General features: G+C 36.2%; 1 protein-coding gene across 1 annotated transcript; it reads left to right on the top strand.

Moving 5' to 3' along the window:
* The first annotated feature begins 1,723 nt into the window (after positions 1 to 1,723).
* On the top strand, positions 1,724 to 5,407 carry LOC145015878 (embryogenesis-associated protein EMB8-like). Its single transcript, XM_078974350.1, has 14 exons — positions 1,724 to 2,050; positions 2,186 to 2,275; positions 2,378 to 2,439; positions 2,739 to 2,839; positions 2,994 to 3,083; positions 3,184 to 3,306; positions 3,495 to 3,572; positions 3,650 to 3,735; positions 3,901 to 3,949; positions 4,053 to 4,109; positions 4,199 to 4,329; positions 4,431 to 4,514; positions 4,728 to 4,797; positions 5,004 to 5,407. Exons 1-14 carry the CDS (start codon positions 1,800 to 1,802, stop codon positions 5,241 to 5,243), a joined length of 1,512 nt encoding a protein of 503 aa, XP_078830476.1. The 5' UTR covers positions 1,724 to 1,799; the 3' UTR covers positions 5,244 to 5,407.
* Positions 5,408 to 13,117: the final 7,710 nt, after the last annotated feature.

Below are 13,117 nucleotides of genomic sequence, written 5' to 3'. Positions count from 1 at the left end.
CATAAGAATTTCGAATAAACAATACACAATCTTTTAAGAGTTTTTGGTTACTTCTTAGTTGTTAAAAAAAATTTAAAAACAAAAAGTTTAATGTAAGATGTTAAAATTTGTATTTTAAATAAAAACTCAAAACTCAAAAGCAATTTTAGCTTTTGGAGCTTTTTTTAGCATTCTTGTAATTTTTATATACATTTCAAAAGTTTGCATCTACTTATGATGAACATTTCAACACGAAATATATATATATATATATATATATATATATATATATATATATATATATATATATAACATTCAATCTCTCGAAGAGTTTTGTCAAACATAATCTAAATCATTATATATTTTCGATGACCTATAATTTTCATTTTCACTACTCAAATGATCTCATTACAATTTCGAATAAATATTGGGGGGAGGAATCATCATCCTACGTTGTTACTTTCCGGATCTTCAACTCTTTGTTTGTGAAGATAACATTGTAATGCCCACATAATCTTGACGTTTTGTTATTAGTAGACAACGATAATTGTTGTGATAATGTAATTATAGGGCTTGTTTGAGTTTGTAGTACAATAAGTATACAGGAGGTGGTGGCCTTTGATATGAGACTAAAGAGAGGGGGGGGGGGGGGGTGGAGGTAGGAAAGAATGATGGTTCACATAACTCTTTTTATAGTTCTACTAAGAGGGTCACAATACAAAATTACAAATAATGTAAGAATTGAATACGGTGATGATTAGGATTGAATAAGAATCGAATGAAATATGGTTGAATGGAAGCGTTGAATGATTATTGAATGGTTCAATAGAAGTAATAAAATGGTAATTAAGATTGAAAATGTTTTTAATGGGTTGTGGATGGTGTTGTATAGATATTTAATAGATGATGTAACAATTCATCGAATTCTATATAGTTCAATTGGTTGTGAATACCCTAAGTTTACTTCCTCTAATATTTCACTTTCAATATTTTTTTGTTCTCTTATATTTACAAAAATATAAATTAAAATTGAGAAAAAAATATGATAAAATATATTACATAATGATAAGAAAAATCATTTCAGATCTAAAACGGATTATACACCAAAAGTTCAATAAAATGCCAGAGAAAGAATTGCACACGTAACTAAATGCAAAGTTGGAGTAAATATGTAATTGTCAGTCTGTCACAAGACCATTCTTATAATTTCATGTTCTGTTAAGTATAAAAATGATGGGTTCAATCTTATGATTCCATTTGTTAGGTATAATAAGTTAGAATAAGCCTACTGGTTTTGTGTTTGGCATTACATTTGATTAAAGTTCGACCCTATTTTATAATACGACAAAGTTCGTTATAATCATGGCTCTTTATAATATTTAACTTTTTATAACCAAGGCATCCCACTTATTCTCATATAAAATGAAAATATTTTTTTAATAAGTCACAAAAACGTGTTGTTATTTCGAATAATGTGAAATACATATAATAATAATAATAATGACTTATTTTAAAATTAAACGTTACTTTGAACGATGTATTATTTATCTAAATAAAATAATAATATTTTCTAAATTTTTGTTCGTTTAAAGGAAAATTTTAAACAATTTTTTACATCAGATAACAATATATTCACTTAATAATAATATATTTTGGGTTAATTATTATTATAATTTAACAATTGTAATGATAATAGAAACAAGTCTCCGGTCCAAGTCCATATATATATAATACTCATGATTTCAAGGCAAGTAATAACATTTTCATTCAAACTTCCTCGATCACTCATCTCTCTTGCTTTCTCCCTGCCACATATATCAATGGAAATTGTTAGCTCGTTTGGTGATTCACCATATGAGTTATTATTGAGATCTTTATCGCTCATACCCATCACTCATTATGTAGTCGGATTCATGTTGGTTTTGTGGGTGTTCTTGTACAATTTCCTTGAGTTTCATATTTTTCAGGATATGTTTAGCGGATTTAGAGGACAACGAGTGGATTTGACCTTCAATTCTTGTTCTCAACTCTATCATGAAGTCGTCTCCAAGTGCACACTTCTTCATGGAAGGTTCCAGATTCTGTTTAACCACTCGTTATCTTCACTAAGTTGTTAAATGATCTAGTTTTATGGCATCTCCGAAACACAAAACTGAAATTATGTCGTTGAATGAAGGATCATTGGATGTTGTTTTGATTTTTGCAGGTATATGTCTACTCCGTGGCTTTCAAGTCCTCATCTTCAAACGACTTTCTTGAGATTCTTTGGCAGGCCTCCTGTTTTCGACTACAGAAGGTATGTTTTCTTTCCATTCCTTTCTTCTCATACTAATATCTCTTACTGAGTTACTGCTTTTGTCTGCTTATATTTCTTTTATTTATTATTTTTTTTTCTTAGGGAGATATTTAGCTTGGATGATGGTGGAATAGTAGCTCTGGATTGGTTGACACGTTTTGATGGTAATAATGATCATTCTTTAAACTCGTTAAGTGTAAGATTGTCTTTACAACCAAACAACCAGTTGTGGCCCCTTGGCATAGAACGTATGGTTCTACGCGCGATGCTAAAACAGGGGAGGGTTCGTAGTATAGGAGTACTTTCTATCTTTATTATGTCATCCACTTGGCACAAAATTATGTACGTCATTTACATTTCACATAATGCTTTTGAGACGGACTGGTGTGGGCCCTAGGATGCAGAAACCCATTAGTGGTAAAATCGAAGGCATAAATAATTTTCAATTTCATTTCTTTTACAGTCATGGAAAACGAAAATATAGCAAATGGTGAAGCTCATCAAGATTCTAACATGCCCATTGTGGTTGTGATCCCCGGACTCACAAGTGATTCTGATTCTGTTGTGAGTTTTATCTATCCTCTAGTTGTAACTGAAATAAATTATATTAACAAACAATTATCGAAATTCAAATGTAAAATTTTCTTTTCAACTTTGACTGTTATGTAAAAAAAGGGTAAACCGCACCTCTAACTTCTATAATGTACGTACATGATAGTACATTAAACATCTGACTTTCTACATGGCAAAACGAGGCTGGAATGTAGTCGTGAGTAATCATCGAGGCCTCGGGGGAGTACCATTGACCGTATGTACACGTGTTTAATTAATTTCTTTGTTCATGCTCGATATAACTTATATGTAATATTGTTAACATGATGTCTTCTTTTTGCAATATGTCTAAGCAGACTGATTTCTTTTATAATGGTGGATGGACGGCAGATTTACGCAAAGTAGTCAAACATATTCGCTCCAAATCCATGGATGTTCCTTTGTTCGTTGTTGGAACAAGTCTTGGAGCAAATATGATGGTAATTATAATCTCTAAGATCTCCCAAACTGTATTGAATTTGTGTACTATATAGAGATTGTAATGAGTTGTTTACATTAGTAACTATCAAACCCACGCAATTCACTCAGTTCATATATATGAGATTAATTAACCAATCCATGAACATATTAAATAGTTGAGTCCCATTATAATCGATCCTAATTGCAGGTAAAATATCTAGGTGAAGATGGTGGTGACATTCTTATAGATGGGGCTGCAGCAGTTTGTTGTCCTTGGGACCTCTTGGTTGGTATTTCATAAACATAAAAGATTCATTATAAAACTTTGATAACTATCACTCTGATATATCCCTTCAATGGCAGCTCTGTGACAGGTTTATCGGGCGAAATGCAGTGCAAAGGTTCTACGACAAAGCCTTGGGTGCTGGTTTAAAACGTTATGCAAAGAAGTACGAATGCATCATCCTAAAAAACTAACACTTTCTAACATTATTAGTTTATAATTATAATACTTGAGGCTTGATCTTAATTACCAAAGTTAATTGTATGTCTACACGAATTTCCTCATTTGCTAATGTGCTTTTATAAGATAAAAATTTGTCTCTTTTTCACAGGCATCAGCAGTTCTTCACTCGTCTTTCAGATTGGGATGGCATTGAAAAGGTAAATATTGATATGTTTGGGGTTTTACGAACAATAATTTGGTTTCAGACACTCTCATATAAGAAAATTAAGGCTTTGAATGTGTAATACTCGTATCTTGCAGGCGCGACGTGTTCGTGAGTTTGACACAAGTGGTACTTGTCGTATTGGAAAGTTCGATGTAAGACTTATAATCTTTTTCATCGTTTGTTTTTTGTTTTATTTAATATCCATTGTTAATTAATTGATGATCTAGTTACTATTTCTCAGACGGCTGATATATATTATAGGGAATCTAGTTGTGTGGGTTATGTCGAACGCATAAAGGTGCCCTTACTTTGCATCAGTGCATTAGATGATCCCGTTTGCACAAAAGAGGCCGTCATATGGGATGAATGCAGGTATGTTTCTTTTAGTTTGTACGAAAAGCACATTCATTCTAACACATCCATCGTTTTCTGATATGGTTTTATAATCGTGCTTTTAACATATATATATATAGAGCGAACAAGAATGTTATTTTGGCTACTACACAACACGGAGGACATCTAGGATACTTTGATGGGATGGATGCTAAGGGCGTCTGGTAATTAAAACATTTTTCATCGATTCTAATTTAAGCATCTATAGAAGAACATATGATGAGTTGATGATAATGATCGAAACTTTGAAAATTAAATCAAACATGCAACAACGTTAGAAGTTAGAACCAAAACCATCGCTACAAAGAGAAAAACAACCCCAATATCTTTCTCAAGATTGTATCTCATCAGTCTACACATTTTTTTAAAATCTTCAGGTGGGTAAGAGCTGTTGATGAATTTCTCACTGTTCTAAGCTCTAGCACCATAATCCACAAACAAAATATGGTAAGAATATATATATATATATATATATATATATATATATATATATATATATATATATATATATATATATATATATATATATATATATATATATATATATATATATATATATATATATATATATATATATATATAACTAAAACTACATTCCAATCTCACGCATGCATATGCATGGATGTTAATTACGTATTATTTTTCTTTTCCAGATGCCAGATTCTCTCCTTGCTGGTCCTCAAAAGTCTCTAACAGACAAAGATCCGTATATCCATTCGGTCAAGAAAACTGAAAATCAGATACATCATGTAGACAACAAGTTACTGCAAAGGAACAAGATCTTTATGGAGAGGAAAATAGTATCATCAGATGCTGCAAAAGGGTTCGAGGCTAATTCCTCAAGTATTGACAGTTTCATATTCATTCTAAAAAGATTCACGGATCAGTTTTAACAGGATTGTTCTTTGTTAAGAAAGATTTTCTGGCGAAGGTCAAAGTAAATTCTTTCAGTGGAGTTTATAAATACATGATCAAATCATATGAATTGCATGTATTTGTAAAAACAATAAATTAGTCAATAATAATCAAAGATCTGTCCAGGTTGGTACGTAGCTAATGGTGTTTCCCACTACAACAAAATGATCTGTCAGGAAAATTACATAGTTTGTGTTTTCATGTTTTGTGTTTGTTCGTATGTTCCTTAAAATTCTAAATGAATATAAGAGCATCCACAATCCATAGTTGAGTGCAAGAATTGAATGAGGTGACATGCCTAATTGGTATTTAATGGATTAAACTCTACCATTGTTGGGTTGCCATGTTGGCATTCAATTGATATGGAGTTTAGTGACAATTGAATTCTTCAATGGGAAAAATCAAACTTTTTAACTATTAAATATATATTCTATTGAACTATATTGAGTTCAATGCATTCCAAAAAAATTAATATAGAGTTGTATAGTAAGTAAAATGAAGACGTGTTAATCCATTAAACACTAATAAGTTTAATGCATTGTGGATGCCCTAATTGGTCATGAACAAACAAGCATAAGAAAACACATATTAACATAAGTAAACATAATGACTATAAACGAACATACACATCCAAATAAAAAACTATATAACTTTATCGTTAAAAATGATTGAGGTTTTGTATGAGAACACATGTAACACCGTAAACTCTCAAACAAAATTTTCATTTAAAATCACATAATTCTTTTAACCCATTTCAAAAAAATCTCATTTATTTAATTTACAAATCGTAACCCCATAATTGGTTGGTTAATAATCCAGAATCCTAATAACATAACTCTTTCTCTGGTGTATACAATCAAGCCGGTGTCTTCCCGCGATCCTGAGAAAAACCTGAAACTTATATCACATAACACGGTAAGCACGAAGCTTAGTGAGTTCCCCAAAATACCACACACAGTTCATTAACCACTCGAGGCTATAACTCAATAAGACCCTCCGGTCAATGTGTCTCAGTGGAACCCTCCAGTTCCACAACTCGTGTAACGCCCCGATTCCTGAGTATCAATTCATGGTTATAAATTCTCATGACTTCAAGGTCTACTCGATGAGTTGGTTGTCTGACTCGACGAGTGGCATCGGATTTGTCCACGTGTTTATGTGACCTACTCGCTGAGTCCAAGAAGGGACTCGGCGAGTAGGAGTTGGAGAATGAAACCCTAATTTCATGGTTTTGCACCCTATTTAAAGGTCCTTAACTTTCCTCCTCAGCATCCCTTGTCACCTTCACGTCCAGAGAAATCCTAATAGCTAGCTAGTCTCTATTCTTGAGTGTGTGAGACCAAAAGAGAGTGTATTGGAGCATTTCTTGAAGAGTTAAGAGCTTGGAACAAGAAAGAGCTTGTGATTCCAGTCTTTCCAATGTTGTGGCATCAAGAATGAGGTATAAAGCTACCACCTTTACATTTCATTGCTTAGATCTCCCCTTTTGTGAAAAAATGGTCATTTCTAGGGAAAGATAGAGTCACTTTCAGGTTTGAGCTTGTTACAAGGGCAAAGTTACAGATCTTGACTCCCCAAGGCTTTGTGGACAGAAAACCTCAAGATTTATGAAGCTTTGACCCTCCTTCATGTCCAAAACCTTCTCTTAATGCTAGTTATGGGTGTTTTAGTTCCATAGAGCCTTGCATGCACGTAAAGTTAGCAACTTTACGTTATAACAACACCTTAGGAGCCTAGATCTATAGTTTGGAGCCTTGGTTTCACGAAAAAGCATCTGTATAAGAAATAGAACGAAGGGACTCGACGAGTTGCATGGTTAACTCAACGAGTCGGATGAAGATTGCTTGAGGATAGTTTCTGCATGGACTCGGCGAGTCACTGAGACGACTCGACGAGTCAGAGGGAGTTTCCCTGACCTTTGGACATGCTTGAACTCGACGAGTTTCCTAGAAACTCGGCAAGTCGGCTAGGGTTTTGTGACTTTGTGAATTCTGGAGGAACTTGACGAGTCAGTATATTGTACTTGGTGAGTCAGGTCAACATGGATTGTTGACCTTGACCGTTAAGGTTGACTTTGACTAAGGGTTAACCAGTTTGACTTTTGAGGGTAATTGGTAAGCGAGTATTTATGAAATTAGATCATTGATGGTTATAGGTGTTAGAATTTGGGGTCGTATTTCGGGAGCATGATTTCGTGGTTCAGTTCGACATTTCAAGGTGAGTTATCCTCACTATATCAACAAGGTCTAAGGCACCAAGACCTACCCTTTATTAGATTTGTATCCGGGTATTGCTTGATATGTTTATTGATCTGCTACATTTGCATCCTGGTAGTTAGGATGATATTTTGTTAGTGACCTGGTTTAGGTCGGTATCCTGGTATATAGGATGATGTTATGTTAGTGACCGATCAGCTCAGTATCCTGGTTATAGGATGGTTGTTATGCTAGTGATTTGTTATATCGATATGAATATCTGTTATATACATGCTAGCATATGATATTTATGTGCACATGATTGTTTGATTGGTATGGGGGTTGGGTTGAGGTAGGTCCTGCTTCGTGTTGTAGGCCAACATACCCAAGGCAGACCAGATAGACTGTAGGCTCAGGAGGGCACATAGTCAGGCCGAAGGCCCAACGAGCGGTCCGGATAGGCTGAAGGCCTTGCGAGGCGGTCCAGACATGCTGAAGGCTTGGAGAGTGGTCCAGATAGACTGAAGGCCTGCGAGGCAGTCCAGTCAGACTGAAGGCTCATTATGCATAATGTAGACTCAAAAAGTGGACCAGGTGGACTGAAGGCCCGGTTTGGGCGGACCAATCACACTGTAGACTCGAGATGCATGGCTATTATGTTGCTTATATGTTTATATGATATAGTTATCTGTATTTCGTTGGTATTTTGGTGGTAACTCACTAAGCGTTCGGGCTTACAGTTTCAATTTATTGTTTCAGTTTCAGCAAATGGTTGCGGGAAGGCAAAGGCGTGACCGTACACTTCCTCGATCGATGATTATGATTTCTGGGAATTCTGATGTTTAAACTATTTTGAAAACTAATTGTAATAATTGAATGGTTTTAAATGATTTAAAAGTTTTAAATTGACTCGAATTTTATGGATGTTACAAGTTAGTATCAGAGCCATGGTTTGAGTGAATTGGAGGAACATTCATGTGAATCCAGTCTCAAATCAAGGAAAGATTTTCAAAATGATTTTAAATGCTTTTCAAAATAAGTAAAAGAGGATGCGAAGTGTATGATCAGCCGGAGCTAGTAAGTAGACCCCAAAATACCATACAATTATTTGATATTATGACATGTTAGAACAACATGTTAGTACTAGGATAGGGATCTTCAGGAACTGCATGATAGAATTGCCTGATTACATGACGCCTACTAGCCTAGGGTTTCCTTTATATGAGATTGACATCATTATTGTAGTTTTTTAGTGTATGCATCACGGTTATACATAATTAAGATCATATAGCCTGAGAATGTTTGATTTGGCCTTATGTTCTATTCTTGTATGATTGGAGGCTTAGGGTAGGATTGGATATTCGAAACTCTATATGGTCCAGCGTTATGTATGGCTAGCATACACTAGTGCTACAGGGTTGGTGGAAGTTTCATGGATGGATGGTTATGTAGGACCGATAGGTCAGTTGTGAGACAGTTAGCCTTCCTCTAGGAGTAAGGATTGAGTGCTCGCTATGTTTATGTATTTTTTTAGGGTGTTGTGATGATACTTGAGACAAATATGGGCTCGTACTACTGAAGGCACAGGACCCATATGCATAGCAAGGAAGTCACAACCCTAGGTTGTGGTTGGTGTTAGATTCCTCGTTGTTGTGCGGAATGTCTGATATCTTACTGTTACATTTTCAGTATGGTGGTTACAAGGCATTTCGTGATGGGATCCAGATTAGGATCAGGATAGGACAATCAGGGTGCCCCGGCAGCACCCGAGGTCATCAGTCAGGATGGACCAGCATTGACAGAGGATCGAGTTAGGGAGATCATCCGCGAGGAGGTGGTTGAGATTGTCTAGAGTCAGATTCTAGAGCTGTTTGGTTCTATCAAGACCGCTATGATGGAGTATTTTAATGACATATACACAACCCTATTTGAGATGGCTGCCACGGTAGCTACAACGGTTGTAACAACAACAAAGGGGAGGAACCGGTCGGGCCTTCCAGTACCGGGACTTTGACAACACGAAGCCCATGACTTTTGATGGGATTCAGGACCCTATCATAGCCATAAGGTGGCTATCGTACATCGAGGGGTGCTTTTTCACATGTTCCTGCCCGACTGACCAGAAGGTCAGGTGTGCCCTGAACATGTTGAGGTTTGGGGTGAAGGACTGGTGGAGGTTGATGACAGGGTCTTGTTCGGATGAGCGGAGAGCTGTAGTATCTTGGGATTAGTTTGGGCAGATGTTCCGCTCCCATTACATTCCATGGGTCGAATGTGAGTGGCTAGCTCAGAAGTTCTTGGATTTGAAACAGGATATGGAGTCGGTGACAGAGATCACTCGTATGTTCACTGAGAGGGCGATGTTGTAACATCCCAATTTTCGAGACCAAAAATTTCATTTTAGATAAATACTTCACAACATAGTTTATCAAAACATTACCAAGGTCATGTCATTTTATAAAAAACTATAACAACCTGTTCGAAAACCATCTCAACACAAGTAATATAAATCAGAGTACAATCCCATAAACTCAATGCGAAAACCATGTGTGTGTGTGTGTGATGCGTTGCTACACTGCCGACTCCTTCCCCTTAGACGAAGAGGTATCTCAAACCAAAAACTGAAACTGTAAGCACAAAGCTTAGTGAGTTCCCCATTCATACCACATACTAAAACCACATACATATTGTTGGGCAATTCTGGGGTGCCCGAACTACCCACGTCAAGCCATTTGTAACGCCTGTGTTTCTGGGCTTGCCATTTTTAGCAATATAATAGTCTAGGTTAACCTTTGTAAGCCAAATTTGAAATAATAAGAATGTATTATTTGAGTATTATGTGTTTCGTGCTTAATTGCTTAATTATGTGATATGATTAATTAAGAATAAAATGAGCGTCAAAATTTAAGTGTAAAATAAACATGATATCTTTGGGTAATGTTGTAGTAGTTGAAACGAGGTTTCCAAATATACATAGAACGCCCAAATCTGACTTCGTATGAGGAAGTTATGATTTTCTGAAGTTTCGACTTGGCAGTATGCAGCCTGAATACTCGATTTGAGATCGAGCGGTTTTTAGCCGAAACAATCTAAACGAGAATCGAAGATCTCGTTGTTAGTAGCGAAACGATGAAAAGTTAGGCGAGAACGGACGTCGGACGAAGAAGTTATGAATTTATAACGAAGTTTTTCTATCCCGGCCTCCTAAAAATAAATAATAAAAATAAATTCAAAATTAACCGACGGAGTCTAAACGAAAGTTGTAGAGCGTAGTCTCACCTACGCGTGGATATAAAGAACGTCGAAAACGGAGTTCGTATGAAGAAGATATGAATTTTCAAAATTCATTAAATAATTAATATTTAAATTTATTTATTATATCCGATATTATCCGAAGGGGAGTCACCGGACTCATCCGAAGTACGCCCAGCTTATAGCGAAGCGTGATGAAGCCCAACACTCGAGTACCTCCGATGACGCAAGTGCTGACGATCCGAGTCGTACTCCCCGTGTAGCCCCATACGCCCAACGTACGCGCGAGGGTCCAGCCTCCTATAAAAGGAGATACGAAGGCAGCCTTAATCCTTTACAAACTCTTCCTTTTTCTCTTATCTTTTGCCTCGTTTAGCGTGCCGTTTATACCCAGAAGCCCCAGTAATATTCCCGAGCCCCGAAGCAAGTCCCGAAGCCCCAAAGATCCCGAGAAGTGTGATTCCCGAGTCGAAGCTCTGCCCGCGAGAAACCCGGTTTTGTGAAGATCTTCCAGATCTACGGAGAAATACTACTTCTACAAGTCGTAGTACTGCCCGATCATCTTCAGATCAAGTGAGTGTGTAGTCATTTTCATTCTAACGCATAATTATAAAGTATTTTATACGAAATACGTGTTATGTGTATATTTGGTTGTTATATGCGTGAATGTATATTCACTTTCTTTTATCTAATAGATCCGATTTATTCTCTATGAAATATGTGTTATGTGTGTGTGCCTCATCTGTTATGCGGAATATGTATCGATTGAACATGCTATACAGGTTTTAAACTATGTATAAAAAAATATATTTTTTATTTACTAATATGTTGGGTAGAACATGGGTAGATAGTTGATGTGTGATAAACAGATGAGAGGCCTCGATGTTGTTGTTGTTGACCTAGTTATTCAGCGGAGTATGGATAACAACCACAGACTCCTTCTAGACAGTCTTGTGGAACGCTAGCACGTTCATAACCTGTAGGTGTTGTGAACGATGTGTTCATCGGTGGACTCTATCCCCCTCATGGTTGCCTTTAGGATATCTACTGTTGAGGAAACCCCTTAGCAGTAATGTCCGTCCCAATGAAAATCCTAGATTAGGTCCCTTGAGATAGATGTTGTTTGCGGGACGTAAAGTGAGGATAACGGGAATGGATAATCGGGTTATTGTTGGTTGGTGAAATTAAATATAATTTATTTATTGTGGGTTGAAAACCCTATATGCTCACCAGTCTCCCAAGCCTGACCCATTAAGTTTTATTTGTATTACAGGAAGTGGCGCAAGGGCATGAGATGGATGAATAATCGAGTTGTTTTGTTTACAAGTCTGTATATGTATATATTTGTTGAATGACTTGTAATGTTATCGTTTATGCTTTATGGTCTGTATCGGAACATGACATCCCGAGTTTGATTTTATAATGAAAATGCATCTCTTGATGAAATGCTTTGATAAATATTATTTTATCATACTTTGTTTTTGGGAACAAATTCCGCAACTCTTTTAAATAAAAAGGATTTACTCTGGAATTATTTTAAAAGAATAAATAAAACCGGTCTTTTCTGGCCGTGATTTTGGGGATGTCACAGTTGGTATCAGAGCATTAGTTTAAGCGAACTAGGAATTTGTAGGATTTCTAGACTTAAACTTAGAATGCTAAGTGAAGTTTTGAGATATGTGTTTGTTATGTTTTAGACACGAGCACTAGTTTATTATAGGAAAGTTTCCTAAAATGCTTTTATGTGCTAAATGTTATATGTTTCCATATATGATATTATTTGTTCGGATCTACGGTTTGTTGCCAACCGGATCTGAAGGTTTATGTGTTTAGGATTCTAAGCATATGTCTACGATATTAGAACTAGCATGTAATCGTTTCGGAGTGATAAGGATGATTTGAATATCTATCATGAATGAAGATCTAAATTTCACCTTATTCGGTGTATAGATCAAAAATGGTGAGAACAAGAAGCGGTGTTGGAAACGCAAACGAGAACAGGAATCAACCGCTTGTAATTCAACAAGTAGCTATTGAAGCTGCTGCACCAGAACATATCACCATGGCTGGAGTGCAAACCATGATTCGGGCTATGTTAGCTGAACAAAAGGAGGAAATGAGACAGATGTTGCATGGAAATAGGGATGAACCTATCATACCTAACATGGAACCCAAACCGATTCCCGAACGATCGGAGGAAGGGAAAAATAGTCACATTGTGAGTCAAACTGGGACTCAAGAAGAACGAAGGAACAATCTGGAAAGGAGAAACAACAACGATGGGCGAATGTACAAGAATTTCTTGGGCACCAAACCGCTAAGTCTTTCTGGGAGCCCAAAGCCTGTTGAAATAATGGATTGGATCTCGTAAATGGAGATAGTATTTGAAAGTTGTGACTGTAGAA

This window comes from Lactuca saligna, chromosome 9 (assembly GCF_052625555.1).
Source record: "Lactuca saligna cultivar CGN05327 chromosome 9, ASM5262555v1, whole genome shotgun sequence".
Classification (NCBI taxonomy): domain Eukaryota; kingdom Viridiplantae; phylum Streptophyta; class Magnoliopsida; order Asterales; family Asteraceae; genus Lactuca; species Lactuca saligna.
This window is presented reverse-complemented; position numbering and strand designations above follow the sequence as displayed.

Excerpts from the sequence above, each read along its gene's own strand:
- LOC145015878 (XM_078974350.1), top strand. The coding sequence starts at position 1,800 with ATGGAAATTGTTAGCTCGTTTGGTGATTCACCATATGAGTTATTATTG. Across the intron at positions 2,276-2,377 it reads CCTGTTTTCGACTACAGAAG|GGAGATATTTAGCTTGGATG; the intron begins GTATGTTTTCTT and ends TTTTTTTCTTAG. Across the intron at positions 3,307-3,494 it reads GTCTTGGAGCAAATATGATG|GTAAAATATCTAGGTGAAGA; the intron begins GTAATTATAATC and ends TCCTAATTGCAG.